Source organism: Coregonus clupeaformis, chromosome 40, assembly GCF_020615455.1.
Source record: "Coregonus clupeaformis isolate EN_2021a chromosome 40, ASM2061545v1, whole genome shotgun sequence".
In the NCBI taxonomy this organism is placed as follows: Eukaryota; Metazoa; Chordata; class Actinopteri; order Salmoniformes; family Salmonidae; genus Coregonus; species Coregonus clupeaformis.
The window spans coordinates 1,422,072-1,446,107 of record NC_059231.1 but is presented as its reverse complement, the minus strand read 5'-3'; the positions used below and the strand labels follow the sequence as shown (position 1 = coordinate 1,446,107).

The following is a 24,036-nucleotide window of genomic DNA, read 5'->3' as shown; positions in this document are numbered from 1 at the left end:
AATATATCGCATTTGGTTATAAGGGAACCAATAGCTCCAGCGCCAATTTTAGGGTTAGGATGGGGACGTTCCTCCCACATGGAGAAATAATTATGGAGAAGAAGTATACTTATCTAGTGCAAGCATTAGAATTTGTTCCGGTTAAGAATTATTGGTTAAAGGGCTATGTAATTCGTAAAGTGATGCTTATAATGGAAGAGTTGAGGTCTGTTGTAGCCTCCACAGTCACCAAGGGAGTTCAGGAAGAATAGGTTACAGTAGCCACTCCAACAGTAGATAATACACAGAGGATAACGGGAACTTTCGCACTAGAAGTAATTAAGGTTAATACATCAACTACTTTAATGGTAACTTTGGAAGGGATTAATGATACGATGGCAATAAGCAAATGTAGGAAGTATGACACCGACAACAACTTTTCTGAAATTAAAGGGGGTAGCAAGACGAATAGGGTTAAAATAGGAGAACAGATAGTAGTAGAGAGAATAGTGATACTATCATGGAGGACAGAATGAGGTCTTTTATTTTAATGACAGACAAGGAGAGGTATCTGATCAGTACCGCTCGTTAGGGAAGAGAGAAACTATATGCATGTGGTTTGATTCTTCTGTTGTGAAAGTTAGAGATAGATGGCAGGTAGGAATCTTTGGTTCCAGCAGCTCATTCTGTAAGATCAGTGAGGAATCTTGAGGGTCCATGTCTGGTGAGAATTCCAGCACCAAACATGTTAGAGACGGTCGTTCGACTTCTATCAAGTATGTGTCAATCTTATGCGTTGTCATGACTGTGGTAGCAACAACAATCAGTAACAGATAAAATAATGTCGTTGTCAAAACATTTGTTTAAGCCTAGGGTTAGGTGTTATTAGGTTAAGTGAATTAACTTGTGTGAATTTGTTAGATGGTAAAGAAAAATCAGGTAACAGCGTAACTGAAGTATTTGAGGTGTAACCATTGAGGACTAAAAGTTGTTTGGTTCTAATAAAACATATGAGGTAAGGGGTATGTTTATGGGAATATCAGATTGTGATGTTATATGCATGACCTTAAGGGTAGTAATGAGAAATATGTTACTTTTTATGTACCAGTTAGTAGGAACAGCAGGACTTTGATGGTTAAAAGATTAGCTTTTGCCTGACAATGTGACTATGGGGAATTTTAGAGATATTTGGTGGGTTTGTGGTGATAAAGCATATATATTCTTACATTATGGATAGACAGGATGTTGTTACATGTCAACATTGAAGCTTCCATATGAGGTTTTTACCATTATAAGAGGGGTAGCACCGGACACAGAAATCTGAAGCTATATTTGAAATTGGATGAAAAGAAACATTGCTACATGTCATAGTCTTCAAGCCTATCATTGAAGGATAAATCTAAGGGAGAAGGGGGGACTTTTTCCATGGTATGGTGTAACATTTGGGAAGATCATATTGATAATATTAGTAGATACTTTGAGTCCAGATAGTTCAGATATTATCATTAGTGTTATATATGCATTGAAGAATATAAGGGATGCATTTGGGAGATCTGAGGAGCAGAAGTCAGCGAAGACTTGGTTGCAAGATCAGGTAGGCCAGTAGGGGCAGTGATGTGTTACATTTAATGGCAGCTTTGATAACACTGTGTAATTTTTGTAATTTGTTACTGACCTTTGAGAAAGCTAGGATATTGAGATAGGTTGGAGAGTGATGCCTGGAGACAACACTCAGAGGCCGGGGTTGACTGTTCCTGATCTGGATGAAAATGGACAAGTGGAACTGATGGATAAATATCATTCTTTTTGATATTTTGATCATTAAAAAAATAAAAAAAATAAAAAATAAATAAAGTCCAATATTAGTGTGATTTGTAGTATGATTTATGAATCAAGGGGGGAATGGGTTTATGTGATTCATACATCATTTATATATCATTTTTATATTCTTAGTGGATATTGATGTTTAATTTGAAAGGGTTGTTTTGCAAAAGATACTGTTTGGTCGTTTCTTTTCTTTTCTTTTCTTCCAGAAGCATTTGGGGGAACATGTGACTCAAACAAGGACAATATGAAGGGACAATATGAAACAATATGACTGGAGGAGATGAAACAAGGAGGGTGTGGCCGAGTCCATCATCAACAAATCCATTGGAAGAGGAGACTACGGGGAGATGAAGTATAGTGGACTACATTCCAGTGTCTGCAATGAAATATAGACATGTGTAATACATAATTGTGTCATATTCTTAGGTATTAATTTTTGTAGAATGATGTTTGATGTTATTGAATACATGTGAGGATCTTAGATGTTTTTGTTTATTTCGGTGAATGATTAGGTACAGAGAGAGGCTAGGCAGGGAGAGGTTCACTGTAAGGTCCAATGGGTTGACCAGCCTTACAATGGATATTTATTGGATAGGATTTTGTTTGCAGGGGCTTACATGTGTATTTAATTGCATCATACTTTCAAATGCATTTACATGGGTTTATGAGTTTATCTGGAGTACCGAAGGTGGTTGCCTGGGGCAGAGGGACCGTGAGAGAATTTTACTGTCTTGATTGATGGATGGAAGGTTGCCGGACAGTTTTTCGCTCTTACACTCCATAAAGATTTGTTCATATTTCATAGTAATGTATTCATACTTCATAAACAGTTATTCATATTTCATAGAAAGGTATTTACACTCTAGAGGAGAATGTTTTTGGTTTAAGGTTAAAGATACTCAATAAGATAAATTGTTACTAGTCATAATCCTATTCTGTTTGTTTTCGAGACGTTTAGTTCGTCTCGAAGGGGGGAAATGTAGTGTATTAACATTATGTCTTTGTTAAATGTTTTTCATGAAGAAATGGAATGTTGTTTATGTTAGTATATGTTTTAGTGTAACGTCACGTACAACAGACAGGAAGTGTGTTGTAGACAGGGGAGACTGGTGATTGGCCAGAAGAGGGAGCATCATTGTTTATAAATAGGGGGGAAAACGAAGGAGAGGGCAGAACGGCCATGGCAATCTGAGGAACCGTTCTCCGGACACCGCAGGTCTGTAATTTATGCTGTAACCTCATGATTTTAATAAAAGCCTCTAACACGGTGCAGCTTGAACGGACTCTTTGTTGACAGCAATAATGGCCACCATTCACCCGATACGATACTCTGCTGGGGAGTTTACTGATATGAGAGGAGGCCAGAGAGAAGAGAGTGGAGTCAGATTCCCCTCATTAACAATAACAAGGATATATATGGAAGATAAGCTGGGATTGAGGCAAACTGAAAGAAACATTACAAGCACAGACTCAGTTCAACAATCAACATCATTACAAATTCAATGTGGAATAAACCAAACCTTTAAAGGTCCAATGCAGACATTTTTATTTAAATGTTAAATCATTTCTGGGTAACAATTAAATCACTTACTGTGATTGTTTTAAATCAAAGATAAACATTACTTTGGATAAAAAAGAAACGATTTTAAGTACATAATTTGTTTAAAACAATTTAATGACAAAAAAAATGTTTAAATAATGCCTCCCTTGGTTATGATAAGGGTAAAAGTAGCAGGGGCGCAACTTTCACTTGACCACCCCACATTCTAAAATTGCATATTTCTCCCCCATCAACATACACAACACTGCAGGGTGTGCTTTAGGACCATGCGGACCCCTCAAAGCGGTCGGGGAAGCAGTTTTCCAGTTTCAGCAGGCAGAGTTTAGGACTGCAATGTATAGGACGGGAGAGATGAACAGAGGCAGCTGCTGACTGCGTTGCGCTTTTCTCCGAGTTGTAAAAGCAACACAAAAAAAGTACTCCCAGTGCTGAGCTAGTAGTGTAACTGACATGTTGCATTAGCTAATGTTTCATCCCCTCTCGACCGAAGTGAATGAACTAGCTACTAGCTACCAAAGCCAGTTCAGCTCTAGCTAGCATCTAGCTATCTGTTAGGTAGCAGTATTTAACAGCTGTTGTGTGTGTATGGAAATGTTTTGTAGCCTTTGTTTTGTCTGTTATTGATTGCGTAATTCAAATCTGGTATTGGAATAAGAATCAAGAGATCTTCAATCCAAGCTTAATTTATTATATGCAAAATGTATGTATGATAAGTATGAAGGTTCGTATACGGGCTCACTGACAAACCACGCAGGGCCGACAGAGAACTAAAATTATTGTTTACAGATTCTTTCTCAAATACTCTGACAGAAAGTTTCCACCTCTTCTGTTGGCCAACCAGAGCAAAGGACTGAGTGTGGTCCAGACTCCATTTCAGCCAATCCGTTGGCGCGGGGGTTGGTCTCAACTCCTTGGCACTCCAGTTGTTGCCAGGCATGGTTGCTATGATAATAACCTGCAGAGTCAGCACCGAGAATACACAAAATCCACTGTAGCCAGGTTCAAGGACAGTTTCACAGAATACAAAGAGGCAGTGAGGTCTAGTACTTTGAGACACAAGTTCTTATCTCCCCCTACTCCCTAAAACAGCTCCTCACATTAATCACAGCTTGTTAGGTGAAACAATTTATATCAGTCCAGTACAAACCCTTCATGCTTAATCATCAATGCATTCCTTCCAAGCTATTCATCACATACAAATCCAATTATGAGAAAAATAAAACCCAACATGTCCCGTTTCAACAGAAGTACATTTGATGATGTACCATTTAGCTAGAGCTAGCCAAAAGTTGGCTAATGTAAGCTAGCTAGCTAACTAGATCCCAAACTTTAGCTATTATTTTTGCCTCAAGCACACTAGACCTGAATCAAACAATGAAACCAGCTGCCAAACGATTGAAGACCAATATTCTGATGTTTTTTCAGCGCAATGTGAATATACTGTATCAGTCAGTATTGCAATGTAACGTTATTGATCTGTCAGTTTCCCTAGCTAATTCCCTACTTTTCACACTGACACGGTATAAACAGCTCTACAGGCTTCACTGTCATGGTGCACAGTTAGTACACAACACTATGCTCATCATGTCTTAGCAGGATCCGATGGTGACAGGTGTCCCTGAAGGGTCAGACAGCCAGCGAAGTCTACGGAGCTCAGGTGAATTTTGCAGTATATTTATAACAATCAGTGAATTGATACAAAGTTCCATCTTGAGTTGATGGGTAGGCTAAAGTCTAAGATCTGGGAATAATGGTAATTTCAATTATTGAACCATTGATTCTATCCATGGTTAATATAATGTATAAATGTACATCAAGGTCATTCTTTGTCATGCCTCATCTGAGCAGGATCAGATGGTGACAGGGGTCTCATCAGGGTCAGGCAGACGAGGAAGCCAGTCTGTGACATTGCAGAGGTGAACGTTTGCCGATACAACACTTTATTCTCTATGCAGAAAGAAGCTTCAAAGATTAAAACTATTTAAAGGCAGTCTAACAAACTTCTAAAGTTGATTTCCAAACTGTATCAACGGTTGATAGAGGCTTTTCCCAATGACGCAAAACATGTCCCAAAAAAATGTGAGGAAGACTTGGGAAACGCTATTGAAGATGACGAATGGATACAGATATGTTAAATGCCCAGTCATGCTCATGTAATCGCAGACAAAAATTACTGCAGTTTAAGACCATCCATAGAACGTACTATATGCCAGTGAAACTGAATATCATGCACTCAGAAATGTTATTCTTCTGCTAGAGGTGTAAAACACAAAAGGGGACATATTTGCATATGTTATGGTCTTGTGAAGGCTGGCTGAATTCTGGCAAAGACTATGTTCCTTCATCTCAGCATGTCTACAGATTCTTCATTCTCCCTGTTTTTGTTTGCTTGGAAATGTTGATACTGGAGACTGTTATCAGAAGAAACTGTGTAACCTAGCATTTATAGCGGCTAAGAAATGGAGTGTCATTAATTGGAAGGTTGGTTATCCTCTCACAATGGATGGAAGAAATGTCAAGTTATGTATCACTAGATTTGATTAATTATAAGATTAAGGGTATACTGTGCAACTTTCATAAGGTCTGGATACCTTATATGGAATACTGTACGACAAAAGGAGTCTGTATTGAAAACACGCCCACGTCAGGGGAGATACCTATTTAGGCAATCCCTAGCTGCTGGGCTGCTCAGTCCTGGCCCTGGGGGTCTGCTGTACTGTTGGTTGTCACTCTGGCCTTGGCCTAACACACCTGAAACCAATAATGAATGTTTCACTAAGACCCTAAAGCTGAGTGGGGTGTGTTGGGTTGGGGCGCTGCAGGGCCGTGGACCCCTAGGGGCAGGACGGGGTGACCCAGCTTTATTGTGCGCAAGTAATAAGAGCTCTACAGTACTATTAGGCCTATGATATGAATTACACTGAACAAAAATATAGTTCAGTCTTACCGATCACTTAAACATATTTAGTAATGATCTCTTACCTACTAGCTTGATGTCTGTGGGCATTTTTGCTTACTTTTTGTTGTTCTAAATAGAGACGGATAGAAGGGCCATGGGTCATATTAGATTGTGTAGAAATTAAGGAAATGAGAACCCCCCAGATCCCCTGCCAAGTTATGTCCCCCCCACTTCTAAAACCAAAGTTGTGGCCCTGAAAAGTAGTATTACTTTTCATGAAAGTATCCTAATATATTTATTTATTTATTTCACATTTATTTAACCAGGTAAGCCAGTTGAGAACAAATTCTCATTTACAACTGTGACCTGGCCAAGATAAAGCAAAGCAGTGCGATAAAAACAACAACAACACAGAGTTACATAAGGGATAAACAAAACCTACAGACAAAAACACAATAGAAAATATATATACAGTGTGTGCAAATGTAGTAAGTTATGGAGGTAAGGCAATAAATAGGCCATAGTGCAAAATAATTACAATTTAGTATTATATCCTAATATTCTAATTCTAAATCGTAATTATCCAAAAAGTATATATTTAATTAATTGAAATTACTGGAAAATGTTGCATTATTTACCTTAAAGTAAAGCAATTGAAAACAACGTGTTTTATTTTGAATTAAAGTAGTTGAAAAACACGCTTAATTTCAAGTAAGCAGTTGAAAAATGTGTTTCGTTTCCAGTAAAGGAGTTGCAAATGTATTTTCAATGTGGAAAAACAATTCCAGCAGGATTTTATTTTATTTTATGCTTTTTAGGGCGGTTGGCAGACTGATTTCTGCCTAGTTACATGTGACCGTGTTAAGGCCATATTAATCATTCGCTACATTTGTGTGCTCCCATTTGTGTGCGCATATAAATACGGATATGGACGCTGGTCTACTCCGATGCTAGGTGGTAGTGCAAAGAAGAACATAATTAATGTACACCAACGGTTGCTGGTACTACCAACCGTTGTTGTACATTAAACATGATAGGCCAAATCCAGGTGATATGGTTGTGTCTCAGCGTGTCTACAGTATACTCAGGTGAGAGCATTTATATTGTTTGGTTAGGCTTAAAGCGGCTAAATAATTGCCTTAAATCAAATGCTGTTTTTGTAGTAAAATAACCACAATCCAACAACGCTATTTCTTATAGACTTGAATGTGGTACCGTTAATGTAGGTTGAGTTCCGAGATTATTGGCCAAACTGAGTGTCGGCCTCTGCAGCCAGGGAAGGGTTGATGATATAAAAAAGAAAAACCTAATCGTAGTCTAACGTTATATGTCTTCTATCCCAAATAGAGGAAACAGATTTGACATTATTTATATTTTCTAGGAGGCTAAACAAATGAAGAGCATTCACAAAACAGGCCACTTTAGACTTCTAAGGCAAGCGCACTCATTGTTTAAAGAAATGTACCTTTTCTTGTAGCTAAATCTCTTAACACTAGGCTACAATCACCTGCCCTGGATATCTTACTAAATTACCGTGGCACAATATTACTCAATTTATAAGTCAATGAAACCATTTTTTAAATCTTCAGTATAGCCTATTGTGTCTTTCAACGTGATCTCTCGAAGTTACGTTCACTTACAACCGGCACCAGTACAGTTTACCTAGATATTAGTGATGATGAGTACAACTGGATTTTTCAACCAATCACGCGTGTCCAAAGTTGATCTCGTTCCCTTAAAATTGAGGTATCAAGTTTCAATTAGGATTGTTCATATTTCTACCATATTGGTAACGTATTGGATTCTCATGACATGCGCAGGTCAGTTTATTTTTTTTCTCACTCAAGAGGTACATCAAATATAAATATTTAGTCTATTCCTTGATTTGAAAGCATGTGACCTATAATTAGTGTACCAAGGTACTGGATGTACAAAAGGCCCTACTGTCCAGTGGACATACCAATTCATTATATGTAATCATTGATTCTTGAAGAATACCATTCTTCATAAAGTTAATTACCGTCTTACCCCGATAGGATATACCTGCATTTCAAGGCTGTGGTCCATTGTTTCCATTTGTTTTTGTAAACCAACATACCAGATATCAAAGTAGGACTCAGTTGTCAAAAGGCTTACCATCTTCAACTGTTATGCTGCTAGTGCTACCATGATTTTAATAGGTCATTATGCGTGTGTTTACATCCATTAAATTATAAAACTTAATTGTACGTCTTCTGTCTGAATAGAGAAACAGATTTAGCATTATTTCTATTTTCTAGGAGGCAAAAAAACATGGAGCCTACACAAAACAGGCTACTTAAGACATATAAGTCAAGTACATACATTGTGTAAAGAAATGTAAGAAATGTGATTGTTTTGCATCGACGTATCAAGTTACTGCTAGGACTAGGCTATTTCTGATAGTTTCAAAATACGGTTGTTCATATTTTTACATTGTTGGTATTCCCATCACATGCGCAGGTGAGTATTTTTGTTCCCACGAAGGGTACATAACATATTGAAATATATAGCTACATATTGAAATATATAGCCTACCCCATGATTTGAAAGAATGTGACCTATAAATAGGTATGTGCAATAGGCCTAGACCAACAGTCTAATATACATTTATATTAATTAACTATATTTAATCATTGATTCTTGAACACATGCCTCATAAGTACAACGGCCTTACCCCATTAGACTGTACCTCAAATATAAGCCCTGGACAAACACACCTGATTCAACTGGTCAACTAATCATCAAGCCCTCAATGAGTTGAATGAGGTGTGTTTGTCCAGGGCTACAACGACAATGTATACTGTTGGGGGTACTGGAGGACCAGGGTTGGGAAACACTGACCTAAAATAGGCTGTTCTCCATTGTTTTTTTAAACACACAATGTTCAAGGTCAAGTTGTATTTGTCACTTGCACCAGCACAATAAAATGCTTGACTTTCTTGCCCTACCCAACAATGGCTTATTCAATATCAAAAAGTTGAACTAATAACAACATAAAATCTCTAGACATACTCAATAAAAAGGAAGCTACAGTATATGCCAGTATCACATTTACAATGTGCAGGGATACTGAGGTAAATATCGACATGTAGGCAGGGATTAATAATAATAATAATACTAATAAACAGTATGGCAGCAGCAGAAGTGGTGTGACTGTGTGTAAGAATGTCAGTGGCCCAGGTTTTAACAGTTCAACACGTAGGTCATAAATGGCCTGTTCACTGTTATGCCACTAGTGCTACCATGATTATTATACTGTTATACCACTAGTGCTACCATGATTATTATTCTGTTATGCCACTAGTGCTACCATGATTATTATACTGTTATACCACTAGTGCTACCATGATTATTATTCTGTTATACCACTAGTGCTACCATGATTATTATACTGTTATACCACTAGTGCTACCATGATTATTATACTGTTATACCACTAGTGCTACCATGATTATTATTATGTTATACCACTAGTGCTACCATGATTATTATACTGTTATGCCACTAGTGCTACCATGATTATTATACTGTTATACCACTAGTGCTACCATGATTATTATACTGTTATACCACTAGTGCTACCATGATTATTATTCTGTTATGCCACTAGTGCTACCATTATTATTATTCTGTTATACCACTAGTGCTACCATTATTATTATTCTGTTATACCACTAGTGCTACCATGATTATTATTCTGTTATACCACTAGTGCTACCATGATTATTATACTGTTATACCACTAGTGCTACCATGATTATTATACTGTTATACCACTAGTGCTACCATGATTTCAATAAGTAATTGTGTGTGTTTATGTAACAGGATTGCTTCCGTTTCCATCCATTAATTTATACCTGTGCTTGTGATTTTTTTTCTAGCTACCCATTCCCTGAAATATTTCTACACAGCGCTCCCACAATCTACTGTCCTTCCAGAGTTCAGCGCTGTTGCATATTTGGATGAGCAACCAATTTATTTATATGACAGCTCTACAAAGCAAGTGGTAGCTCGACAGGAGTGGGTAAAAGGAGCTGTGGATGCAGACTTCTGGAGAAGAAATACACAACTTCTTATGGAGATTGAGAAGGTGTTCAAAAACAACATGGACACTGCAAGAGATCGCTTCAACCAGACAAGTTAGTAGGCCATCATCAGAGCATGTTTTGATAGATAGCTAACAGTAAACACTCATTGAACACTGAAGGATCAATGTTATTATCTTGGTTTCCCTTTAGGTGCCCTTGCTTTGCAGAAAATGTATAGCTGTGAGTGGAATGAGGAAACTGGTGCTACAGATAGAGATGAACTGTATGGATATGGAGGAGAGGACTTCCTGTCATTTGATCTGGAGCAAGAAAGATGGATTGCACCTGTTCTGCCGGGATTTATGACCAAATTGAAGTGGGATGCTGATGGTCCTAAGCTTAAAGCCAAAACTCACTATCTAACCCATACCTGTATTGAATGGCTGAAGAAATATGTTTCTAATCAAAGCATGTCGGATAGGAAAGGTATTATTAAGACTTAATTCGTTTTTTGCACAATTTGAGTGGGTTTACTATTTCTATGTCTTGGAAATTCTAATGACGTGTACATACTGTTAGATTATTGGAACATGCAGTCAGTGTTGTTGACTTGTCCAGTAGCCATCATCTGTGGAATAGTGTACAGCCAGATGCTGTCATCTGAATAACAAAATAAACTCTGTAGAGGTGTATATATTTGATCAACATCCTGATGTTTGTATATTTGATCAATATCGTGATGTTTGCATATTTGATCAATATCGTGATGTTTGTATATTTCATCAACATCCTGATGTATGTATGTATATTTGCTTTCCACAGTCCCACCGCAGGTAACTTTGCTTCAGAATGACTTCTCCTATCGAGTGACCTGCCATGCAACAGGCTTCTATCCGAAAGCAATCAGGATACATTGGAGAAGAGATGGAGTAGAGATCCATGATGATGTGAAGCATGAAGAGACCCTGCCTAACATGGATGGGACGTATCAGAAGAGAACCCATCTCACTGTGTCCCCTGAAGACCTACAGAAGCACAACTACACATGCACTGTCCAACACATTAGCGGTGATGTGGTTCTGTCTGCTAACAGGGACAGCATTCGCAGCAACAGCAGGCATACTCAAAGTTAGTAGTTCTCCTATTATCCAAATCAGTTCTCAAGGACCCTGGGAATCCAGGTTTTTGTTTCTAAATGTTATGTTCTAGACTTTTCTATGTTATTCATCAATTAGCAAACCAGTTGTAAATGACAGCCTCTTTTCAAACGTGCATTCTTAGGGGCTGCTGTGAAGTGATGTTGTGACCCTCTGAACCCTAGAGTCTGATGAGTTTTAATCACGATTTAACACAACTTGATTAATTATCTAATCGATGTCTTCCTAATAGTGTGATGTTAGTCTTGAAATCAAATGTATTCACATTGAGCAATTCTTCTTTGATCTCAGGGCAGTACATCTTCATCATCATTGTCCCAGTGGTCTTGGTATTGGTCATCTTTGTTGTTGGTATGTCAAGCCCTCTTCACCGCTATAGACACCAGCAGACACACAAATGTGGCAACAACTAAAACATCCAGTGCATCAGTACATTTTAATGTCAATAACACACAACACCATAGTGTTAGATGTATTTAGTTTAGTCATTGAAATGATTGAAACAGATTGATATGATTTAGATTACCGATGATGAGGAAAAAACTAACTGCCACATCTTTTTCTCCTATTATCCAAGTGGTTTTCGTAATGATAAAGAAGTTCCGCAACGGAAAAGGTAAGTTCCCACCTATTCTTTTAACCACTATATATCCCTGTTGATAATACTGCAAAATGAGGGGTTTCAAACTACTGTACTCAATGAGAGGTTTCTAACTACTGTACTCAATGAGGGGTTTCAAACTACTGTACTCAATGAGGGGTTTCTAACTGCTGTACTCAATGAGGGGTTTCAAACTACTGTACTCAATGAGGGGTTTCGAACTACTGTACTCAATTGCTGCAGTGTCTACTCAACAATACAGTGATCATTATATTTTATTTAACAAATATTCTTACATTTAACTCTTTGTTTATTGGACTAACATTCATTTTCATTATTACACAGGGAAAGGTTAGTCAGTTTTCTAATTCTGAAGGCTGTTATAACATTAATCTTTCTACTGTCTTTCTAGAACAAACGTCTGAAAAGGAAAAACAATGTGCAAGTGAGTACTGAACTGTGTTGCGCTGTACGCAATAGAGTGAATCCTTTACGAAGGATTTTATATCATTCAGTAACCTGAAAAGGTGAGGTGGAAGTTATTGTGAAATGTTCATTTTTTTCGATTCTCAGCAAGTCTCCTGGAGAAGGTTGTTCTTCTGCTCAACGATGGTGAGTGTTCAGATTTCTCTTTTACTAAAACTTCATGGTAAGACAGAAGTTATTTTATGTTTAAATCTCAGTGGACTCAAGTATGACCCTTCGGCAGTAAAGAATTTCAGTCTGGCAGTTGTTTCCCTTTTCATTAAGAGTATAATTTGAGGAGTTGAACGTTAAAGACCTTTGCAAAAATTATGTAAATAATCCGTCAAGGCATTTCCTGTGTTTCCTGTGTGTGCAATGCTGTTTACATGCAATGAAAAAGATTATTCCACTAATATTTTAGTGCAATCCATTTTTTAAGTAAATAATCTTCTGCTGTTTTAAGGTGTATTTTGTTCTGGAAAGTTCAGGATGAATGTTTATGTATTTAAGGTTCTGACAGAACGTCCAACAGAAACAGAACCGTTTTCTCAAGCTCTTCAAATGGCTCTGAGTCTTCCCGCTCTGCCGACTCTGGCCACTCTGTTGACTCTGTTGACTCTGGCGGCTCTGCAGACTCTGGCGGCTCTGCCGACTCATTTACATTGACATTTTAGTCATTTAGCAGACGCTCTTATCCAGAGTGAATACCTTTTTTTTTTTTTTTTTTTTTTCCACACTGGTCCCCCATGGGAATCGAACCCACAACCCTGGCGTTGCAAACGCCATGCTCTATCAACTGAGCTACATCCCTGCCGGCCATTCCCTCCCCTACCCTGGACAACGCTAGGCCAATTGTGCGCTGCCCATGAGTCTCCCGGTCGCGGCCAGTTGCGACAGAGCCTGGATTCGAACCAGGATCTCTAGTGGCACAGCTAGCACTGCGATGCAGTGCCTTAGACCACTGCGACTCTACGTAAGTATCCATTATGTTGCGATCCTTGTATTGTATAATACCAGCATGTAAAGTAAATGTATTGAATCCTGTGTGACAGATGAACTTGTGCATTGATTTTGTACATGGAGATAACTGTCTAAGTGCTGTGCTTTGTTCTCTAATTACTAATTTTTTTTTTTTTGATCTTTGCTTTCCCCTAGAAAGCCTCTTATCAAGAAATAATATTAAAAAGGATGGAAAACAAGTAAGTTGGAATCTGCTTAACATCTCATTTGCTGTATGTTCTTGAATAGTTTTGATATTCTTTAATGACATGAATCTGCATTAATAATGCCTCCAGCGATGCTATCTCTTTCATTGTTACCCAACGCTTAGGTTTACCTCCACTTTACTCATATCCTTCCATATCCTTGTCTGTACATAATGCCCTGAATCTTTTCTATAACACCCGGAAATCTGCCCCCTTTATTCTATGTACCCAACGCACTAGAAGACCAGTTCTTAAAGCCTTTAGCCGTATCCTTATTCTAGTCCTCCTCTGTTCCTCTGGTGATGTAGAGGCTAACCCAGGCCCTGCAGCCCTCAGTATCACTCCTACTCCCCAGGCGCTATCATTTGATGACTTCTGTAATCGCAAAAGTCTTGGTTTCTTGCACATAAATATCAGAAGTCTACTTCCTAAGTTTGAGTTATTCACTGCGTTAGCACACTCTGCCAACCCTGATGTTCTAGCAGTGTCTGAATCCTGGCTCAGGAAGGCCACCAAAAATTCTGAAATTTCCATCCCCAACTATAACATTTTCCGTCTAGATAGAACTGCCAAAGGGGGTGGAGTTGCAATCTACTGTAGAGATAGCCTGCAGAGCTCTATCATACTATCCAGGTCTGTGCCCAAACAGTTTGAGCTTCTACTTCTAAAAATCCACCTTTCCAGAAATAAGTCTCTCACTGTTGCCGCTTGCTACAGACCCCCTCAGCCCCCAGCTGTGCCCTGGACACCATATGTGAATTGATTGCCCCCATTTATCCTCAGAGTTTGTACTGCTTGGTGACCTAAATTGGGATATGCTTAATACCCCAGCCATCCTACAATCCAAGCTAGATGCCCTCAACCTCACGCAAATTATCAACGAACCTACCAGGTACAACCCTAAATCCGTAAACATGGGTACCCTCATAGATATCATCCTGACTAACATACCCTCTAAATACACCTCAGCTGTCTTCAACCAGGATCTCAGCGATCACTGCCTTATTGCCTGCGTCCGTAAGGGGTCCGCGGTCAAACGACCACCCCTCATCACTGTCAAACGCTCCCTAAAACACTTTAGCGAGAGAGGCCTTCCTAATTGACCTGGCCCAGGTATCCTGGATGGATATAGATCTCATTCCGTCAGTAGAGGATGCCTGGTTGTTCCTTAAAAAGTAATTTCCTCTCAATCTTAAATAAACATGCCCCATTCAAAAAATACAGAACTAAGAACCGATATAGCCCCTGGTTCTCCTCAGACTTGACTGCCCTTGACCAGCACAAAAACATCCTGTGGCGTACAGCATTAGCATCAAATAGCCCCCGCGATATGCAACTTTTCAGGGAAGTTAGGAACCAATATACACAAGCAGTCAGGAAAGCAAAGGCTAACTTTTTCAAACAGAAATTTGCATCCTGTAGCACTAACTCCAAAAAGTTTTGGGACACTGTAAAGTCCATGGAGAATAAGAGCACTTCCTCCCAGCTGCCCACTGCACTGAGGCTAGGAAACACTATCACCACCGATAAATCTACAATAATCGAGAATTTCAACAAGCATTTAGCTGGCCATGCTTTCCATCTGGCTACCACTAACCCGGCCACCAACTCTGCACCCTCCGCTTCTCCTTCACACAAATTCAGACAGCTGATGTTTTGAAAGCGCTGCAAAATCTGGACCCCTACAAATCAGCTGGGCTAGACAATCTGGACCCTTTATTTCTAAAACTAGCCGCCGAAATTGTCGCAACCCCTATTACTAGTCTGTTCAACCTCTCTTTCATAACGTCTGAGATCCCCAGAGATTGGAAAGCTGCCGCGGTCATCCCCCTCTTCAAAGGGGGTGACACTCTAGATCCAAACTGCTACAGACCTATATCCATCCTGCCCTGCCTTTCGAAAGTATTCGAAAGCCAAGTTAACAAACAGATCATCGACCATTTCGAATACCACCGTACCTTCTCCGCTATGCAATCCGGTTTCCGAGCTGGTCACGGGTGCACTTCAGCCACGCTCAAGGTCCTAAACGATATTATAACCGCGATTGATAATAGACAGTACTGTGCAGCCGTCTTCATCGACCTGGCCAAGGCTTTCGACTCTGTCAACCACCGCATTCTTATTGGCAGACTAAATAGCCTTGGTTTCTCAAATGACTGCCTCGCCTGGTTCACCAACTACTTCTCAGATAGAGTTCAGTGTGTCAAATCGGAGGGCCTGTTGTCTGGACCTATGGCAGTCTCTATGGGGGTGCCACAGGGTTCAATTCTTGGGCCGACACTTTTCTCCGTGTATATCAATGATGTCGCTCTTGCTGCTGGTGACTCTCAGATCCACCTCTACGCAGACGACACCATTTTGTATACATCTGGCCCTTCATTGGACACTGTGTTAACAAACCTCCAAACGAGCTTCAATGCCATACAACAATCCTTCAGTAGCCTCCAACTGCTCTTAAACACTAGTAAAACTAAATGCATGCTTTTCAATCGAACGCTGCTGGCACCCGCCCACCCGACTAGAATCACCACTCTCGACGGGTCTGACCTAGAGTATGTGGACAACTACAAATACCTAGGTGTCTGGTTAGACTGTAAACTCAACTTCCAGACTCACATAAAGAATATCCAATCCAAAGTTAAATCTAGAATCGGCTTCCTATTTCGCAACAAAGCCTCCTTCACTCATGCTGCCAAACATGCCCTCGTAAAACTGACTATCCTACCGATCCTTGACTTCGGCGATGTCATTTACAAAATAGCCTCCAACACTCTACTCAGCAAATTGGATGTAGTCTATCACAGTGCCATCCGTTTTGTCTCCAAAGCCCCATACACTACCCACCACTGTGACCTGTACGCTCTTGTTGGCTAGTCCTCACTACATGTTCGTCGTCAAACCCACTGGCTCCAGGCCATCTATAAATCACTGCTAGGCAAATCCCCCGCCTTATCTTAGCTCATTGGTCACCATAGCAGCACCCACCCGTAGTCTGCGCTCCAGCAGGTATATCTCACTGGTCATTCCCAAAGCCAACACCTCCTTTGGCCGCCATTCCTTCCAGTTCTCTGCTGCCAATGACTGGAACGAATTGCAAAAATCTCTGAAGCTGGAGACTCTTATCTCCCTCAATAACTTTAAGCATCAGTTGTCAGAGCACCTTACCGATCACTGCACCTGTACACAGCCCATCTGAAATTAGCCCACCCAACTACCTCATCCCTATATTGTTATTTATTTAGCTCTTTTGCACCCCAGTATCTCTATTTGCACATAATCTCTTGCACATCTAGCATTCCAGTGTTAATACTATTGTAATTATTCTTTACCTCCATAACTTGCTACATTTGCACACACTGTATATATATTTTCTGTTGTATTTCTGACTTTATGTTTTTTACCCCATATGTAACTCTGTGTTGTTTTTATTGCACTACTTTGCTTTATCTTGGCCAGGTCGCAGTTGTAAATGAGAACCTGTTCTCAACTGGCTTACCTGGTTAAATAAAGGTGAAAAAAAATAAAAAAAATAAAAAAATAACATACTATCAGCACTATAAGCAGATGTATGTTCTCTTTCCTATGTTTTTGTCTAGGGCAACTGCAGTTGGAGTGTCTTCTTTCGTGATCTTGGAGACCTCAATTATCCGTGGAGTTGCAAACTATCAGAGGGTTTGGAATTTGTGAATTCAGTATATTGGCTACCATCCAAAGCTCTCAAAGTACTAATGTACGCACAAAAAAGATATTAGGGCTGGCACAATTGTCATATAGTCGTGTAACCGACAATTAAATCAAATCAAATCAAATGTTATTTGCCACATGCGCCGAATACAACAGGTGTAGACTTTACAGTGGAATGCTTACTGACAAGCCCTAAACCAACAATGCAGTTTTTCTTTTAAAAATAGTAAAATTTAAATAAAAAAACATGTTAATTAAAATAAAAGCAAATACCTGAAGAGCAGCAGTAAAATAAAATAACAGAAGGGAGGCTATATACATTATGGACCATAACCGTGAACCAATCGTCTTAATACATTCATTTTAGGAGAAGGGGGATTCTACTTTATATTCAAAAACATATAGTTTAACCAATATACGTTTTTAATTTTTAAATGAAGTGGGTAAAGTTGGCAATCATTTTACAAGCAAAACAAAACGGTCAGGAGTAGAAGATTCCTTTCCAAAAGTTCCAAGCGGTCAAAACCGTATGTTTTTGTGACAAGGGTGTCACCAAAGCTGTGTTGTATTTATTAGGTAAGTCATAGTTTATTTTCAAAGATGCATTACAAGGTAAAAAATAATAAAAAAATCACAATCATGACAATTAATCATTACCCCAAATTCCATAATGCTCACAGCCCTTCCTGATACATTTATTTTAAGTAAATCAGGGAAGCGTCAGAAGTAAGTAGTGTATATTGTTGCGGCCTTAACCCCAATACCAGGAATGGGAATATATAGGGACAGTAGTGGAGTTAGTGACTGACAGATCTGCTTAGAGGGCTCGAGGTCTGCTTAGAGCAACGATTTTCACATTTGGGTCGTGGGAGGTTTTGAATGGGTCGTGGGTGACGGAGTAAAAAAAACAAACATTTGGAAGTAAAGTGTTTCTAAATATTGTGTATAGACACATTTATAACTATCATGAATGGAACAAAAGTAATTTGACAATCCACATTCTAGCCTCGGAAATCCCAGACCTATTCTGGAACATTGTTACATTTGTTGTAGGCAACCCGTCTGTCTGCCTGTAGGGAGACTATCCACACTCCATTTTCATCTGTTTTCAGATCAGTTACCTAGTCTCACCTATAGGCCTTTGTAGTAGTACTATATTTTTAGGTGTGCATGCAAAGCAATGCACACCTCTAGGTTTCTTACAAACTCATATTATTTTTATTGTTATTTGATTTATTTGGCTCGCTCTAGCGCTTTAAACAATTGAAGTTATTAACACGAAACCAACTTCCAAATGTGCAGACTGCCCCAACTCGGGTTGCTTGAGAAAATATGTTTGATGGCATTTATACTTTTTGAACTATATAACAATATTGTAAATCTGCTCCGATGCATGTCAATGGGGGGGAAACGGGCCGTAGACTTGAATGCTAAAAAGATTATTGCAATTTGTACACATATCTCCTCTTTCACCGTTTATGTTATCAACTGCCCCAAATGAGGTCGCTTGAGCGTTTCTTTCAGATAGCATTTATACTTCTTGTACTACAACAATATTTAAATGAGCTCCCAATGCATTTTAATGGCAATAAAAATGCCATAGACTTACATGGGGGGAATGTTGAAATGCAGTTGGAGTGTCTTCTTTCGTGATCTTGGAGACCTCAATTATCCGTGGAGTTGCAAACTATATCAGAGGGTTTGGAATTTGTGAATTCAGTATATTGGCTACCATCCAAAGCTCTCAAAGTACTAATGTACGCACAAAAAAGATATTAGGGCTGGCACAATTGTCATATAGTCGTGTAACCGACAATTAAATCAAATCAAATCAAATTTTATTTGCCACATGCGCCGAATACAACAGGTGTAGACTTTACAGTGGAATGCTTACTGACAAGCCCTTAACCAACAATGCAGTTTTTCTTTTTAAAATAGTAAAATTTAAATAAAAAAACATGTTAATTAAAATAAAAGCAAATACCTGAAGAGCAGCAGTAAAATAAAATAACAGAAGGGAGGCTATGTACATTATGGACCATAACCGTGAACCAATCGTCTTAATACATTCATTTTAGGAGAAGGGGGATTCTACTTTATATTCAAAAACATATAGTTTACCCAATATACGTTTTACATTTTTAAATGAAGTGGGTAAAGTTGGCAATCATTTTACAAGCAAAACAACACGGTCAGGAGTAGAAGATTCCTTTCCAAAAGTTCCAAGCGGTCAAAACCGTATGTTTTTGTGACAAGGGTGTCACCAAAGCTGTGTTGTATTTATTAGGTAAGTCATAGTTTATTTTCAAAGATGCATTACAAGGTAAAAAAAAATAAAAAAAATCACAATCATGACAATTAATCATTACCCCAAATTCCATAATGCTCACAGCCCTTCCTGATACATTTATTTTAAGTAAATCAGGGAAGCGTCAGAAGTAAGTAGTGTATATTGTTGCGGCCTTAACCCCAATACCAGGAATGGGAATATATAGGGACAGTAGTGGAGTTAGTGACTGACAGATCTGCTTAGAGGGCTCGAGGTCTGCTTAGAGCAACGATTTTCACATTTGGGTCGTGGGAGGTTTTGAATGGGTCGTGGGTGACGGAGTAAAAAAAACAAACATTTGGAAGTAAAATGTTTCTAAATATTGTGTATAGACACATTTATAACTATCATGAATGGAACAAAAGTAATTTGACAATCCACATTCTAGCCTCGGAAATCCCAGACCTATTCTGGAACATTGTTACATTTGTTGTAGGCAACCCGTCTGCCTGTAGGGAGACTATCCACACTCCATTTTCATCTGTTTTCAGATCAGTTACCTAGTCTCACCTATAGGCCTTTGTAGTAGTACTATATTTTTAGGTGTGCATGCAAAGCAATGCACACCTCTAGGTTTCTTACAAACTCATATTATTTTTATTGTTATTTGATTTATTTGGCTCGCTCTAGCGCTTAAACAATTGAAGTTATTAACACGAAACCAACTTCCAAATGTGCAGACTGCCCCAACTCGGGTTGCTTGAGAAAATATGTTTGATGGCATTTATACTTTTTGAACTATATAACAATATTGTAAATCTGCTCCGATGCATGTCAATGGGGGGGAAACGGGCCGTAGACTTGAATGCTAAAAAGATTATTGCAATTTGTACACATATCTCCTCTTTCACCGTTTATGTTATCAACTGCCCCAAATGAGGTCGCTTGAGCGTTTCTTTCAGATAGCATTTATACTTCTTGTACTACAACAATATTTAAATGAGCTCCCAATGCATTTTAATGGCAATAAAAATGCCATAGACTTACATGGGGGGAATGTTGAAATGTAGCTCCTCCTACACCATTAAGCTGTCAATTTATACTTTTCATACTATAAGCATCTAATTTGCATACATTAACATGGGTTTGAAATAGAACCACAGTAATACAGTGGTAGCTATTTAAAATGGTCCTGCTCCTTGGCCAGTTAAGCTATAAGACCAACAGTTAAACATTCATGCTATCCTAACTTCAAATTCTTTAAGATCTTAATCAGTTAGGATAGCATGAATGTTTAAACGTTTGTCTTATAGCTTAATTGGCCAAGGAGCAGGACCATTTTAAATAGCTACCACTGTATTACTGTGGTTCTATTTCAAACCCATGTTAATGTCTGCAAATTATAATTATATAAATTAACTATGATTATATACATTTGCATAAAATAAATCACCAACAGTAACTCTTGAACTGTTCAAGTTAGACACCAAACCAGCTTTCTCATGTTCAGGCTATCCTATACATTTGCATAAAACAACAAATTATATAAATTAACTATGATTATTTACATTTGCATAAAATAAATCACCAACAGTAACCCTTGAACTGTTCAAGCTACATTCACCAAACCAATTTTCAGTATGTAGGTTAATGTGTTCTTGGGAAGCCTAACATGTTGTACAGGTCTGATAGTAATATGCCTATGGAGGTAAGACAGGGTGTACTGTATGTCTTATAGTAATATGCCTATGTAGGTAAGACAGGGTGTACTGTATGTCTGATAGTAATATGCCTATGTAGGTAAGACAGGGTGTACTGTATGTCTTATAGTAGTATGCCTATGTAGGTAAGACAGGGTGTACTGTATGTCTTATAGTAATATGCCTATGTTTGGTAAGACAGGGTGTACTGTATGTCTGATAGTAATATGCCTATGTAGGTAAGACAGGGTGTACTGTATGTCTTATAGTAATATGCCTATGTTTGGTAAGACAGGGTGTACTGTATGTCTGATAGGCATATTACTATGAAGGTAAGACAGGGTGTACTGTATGTCTTATAGTAATATGCCTATGAAGGTAAGACAGGGTGTACTGTATGTCTGATAGTAATATGCCTATGAAGGTAAGACTGGGTGTACTGTATGTCTTATAGTAATATGCCTATGTAGGTAAGACAGAGTGTACTGTATGTCTTATAGTAATATGCCTATGTTTGGTAAGACAGGGTGTACTGTATGTCTGATAGGCATATTACTATGAAGGTAAGACAGGGTGTACTGTATGTCTTATAGTAATATGCCTATGTAGGTAAGACAGGGGGTACTGTATGTCTTATAGTAATATGCCTATGTAGGTAAGACAGGGTGTACTGTATGTCTTATAGTAATATGCCTATGTTTGGTAAGACAGGGTGTACTGTATGTCTGATAGGCATATTACTATGAAGGTAAGACAGGGTGTACTGTATGTCTTATAGTAATATGCCTATGTAGGTAAGACAGGGTGTACTGTATGTCTTATAGTAATATGCCTATGTAGGTAAGACAGGGTGTACTGTATGTCTTATAGTAAAATGCCGGTGTAGGTAAGACAGGTGAATTGTGCTGAATTGTAAGCAATGAGCTACTTACTGCGAGAGTGTCTGGGAAATAATTGTACTTTATTCTTCTTTCCAGTTTTAACTGTTGTTGTATTTATCAGGAACATATTTGCTATTTTCGGGTTAGAATGAATGGGGACGTAAATTTCCCTATTCTGTTACATTTATATGCTTGTGATATACTTTTATGTGATTACCTTTACATTTTAACGCATATCTACGGTGATACACCTTGAATATAGCCCTAAGAGTCTGTCACTTTAAACAGGCAGGTTTGTACTCCTAAGGTAACTCAATTAATCTTTTAACGTTGACGTGTTTTGACATTAACTCAGGGAGACCCCTGCTGGAGAAATACTGCAACTTGATCATTTATTTTCACAAATAATAAAGATGTTATTGCATTGCTAAAGGTTGTGGGTTTGATTCCCGCTGGGGACAAATATACTAAAATGTATGCAGTTACTGTACTGTAAGTTACTTTGTATTTAAGTGTCTACTAAATGTCATATGTTTGTTTCTCTATAACAATTAGAGGTCACATTAACAACATTTAAATAATCAGGGTAGTAAACACATCCAAATAACTGGGCTGACTTGCTGCTACTAACCAGAAGACAGATGAGGAGTAATATATATACACTACCAGTCAAAAGTTTGGACACACCTACTCATTCAAGGGTTTTTCTTTATTTTTACTATTTTCTACATTGTAGAATAATAGTGAAGACATCAAAACTATGGAATAACACATATGGAATCATGTAGTAACCAAAAAAGTGTTAAACAAATCAAAAATATATATTTATATTTTAGGTTCTTCAAAGTAGACACATTTTGCCTTGATGACAGCTTTGTACACTCTTGGCATAGCGCCACACATCTCCGTCGCATAGAGTTGATCAGGCTGTTGATTGTGGCCTGTGGAAGGTTGTCCCACTCCTCTTTAATGGCTGTGCGAAGTTGCTGGATATTAGCGGGTACTGGAACACGCTGTCAAACACGTCGATCCAGAGCATCCCAACCATGCTCAATGGGTGACATGTCTGGTGGGTATGCAGGCCATGGAAGAACTGGGACATTTTCAGTTTCCAGGAATTGTGTAAAGATCCTTGTGACATGGGGGCGTGCATTATCATGCTGAAACATGAGGTGATGGCGGTGGATGAATGGCACGACAATAGGCCTCAGGATCTCGTCACAGTACCTCTGCATTTAAATTGCCATCGATAAAATGCAATTGTGTTTGTTGTCCATAGCTTATGCCTGCCCATACCATAACCCCACCGCCACCATTGGGCACTCTGTTCACAACGTTTACATCAGCAAACCACTAGCCCAGAAGACGCCATACACGTGGTCTGCTGTTGTGAGGTTGGACGTACTGCCAAATTCTTTAAAACGACGTTGGAAGCAGCTTATGGTAGAGAAATGAACATTAAATTCTCTGGCAACAGCTTTGGTGGAAATTCCTGCATTCAACATGCCAATTGCACGCTCCCTCAAAACTATATATAAGCAAATATCAGATAGATGCATGACTTGTGATGTATTAGCAGTTGTTTCTTTGTTAGAGGTGTCGGGTGCACGGTGCATAGCAATACATCTACAGGGAAATGAACTATTTCAGTATATGAGGACGAAAGAGATGGAGAGGGAAGAATTATGATCTCAGTTTCAACTGACTGTGAGAGCTGAGTGAATAGGACGTGAATGTTTGATTAATTTTAACTGTACTG

The 24,036-nt window shown here is 38.7% G+C and overlaps 1 protein-coding gene and 2 long non-coding RNA genes across 3 annotated transcripts; all 3 read left to right on the top strand.

Moving 5' to 3' along the window:
- The first annotated feature begins 7,194 nt into the window (after window positions 1-7,194).
- LOC121555161 (major histocompatibility complex class I-related gene protein-like) lies at window positions 7,195-13,263 on the top strand. The gene is made up of 9 exons (XM_045211994.1): window positions 7,195-7,354; window positions 10,169-10,426; window positions 10,526-10,801; window positions 11,138-11,443; window positions 11,764-11,823; window positions 12,050-12,088; window positions 12,486-12,518; window positions 12,647-12,685; window positions 13,049-13,263. Exons 1-9 carry the CDS (start codon window positions 7,297-7,299, stop codon window positions 13,210-13,212), a joined length of 1,233 nt encoding a protein of 410 aa, XP_045067929.1. The 5' UTR covers window positions 7,195-7,296; the 3' UTR covers window positions 13,213-13,263.
- Window positions 13,264-13,476: 213 nt separating this feature from the next.
- Window positions 13,477-17,604, top strand: LOC121555174. The gene is made up of 3 exons (XR_005997845.1): window positions 13,477-13,511; window positions 13,694-13,737; window positions 17,340-17,604. It is a non-coding gene; the product is annotated as an uncharacterized LOC121555174 (long non-coding RNA).
- A 1,766-nt stretch (window positions 17,605-19,370) lies between these two features.
- Window positions 19,371-22,709, top strand: LOC121554965. Its single transcript, XR_005997822.2, has 2 exons — window positions 19,371-21,866; window positions 22,145-22,709. It is a non-coding gene; the product is annotated as an uncharacterized LOC121554965 (long non-coding RNA).
- The last annotated feature ends 1,327 nt before the right edge of the window (window positions 22,710-24,036 follow it).

What these genes read in the sequence shown, in the direction of transcription:
- LOC121555161 (XM_045211994.1), top strand. Translation starts at nt 7,297, where the DNA reads ATGATAGGCCAAATCCAGGTGATATGGTTGTGTCTCAGCGTGTCTACA. An exon ending in CAACAGCAGGCATACTCAAA is followed by an intron (nt 11,444 to 11,763) that starts GTTAGTAGTTCT and finishes CTTTGATCTCAG; the next exon opens with GGCAGTACATCTTCATCATC. An exon ending in ATTGGTCATCTTTGTTGTTG is followed by an intron (nt 11,824 to 12,049) that starts GTATGTCAAGCC and finishes CTATTATCCAAG; the next exon opens with TGGTTTTCGTAATGATAAAG.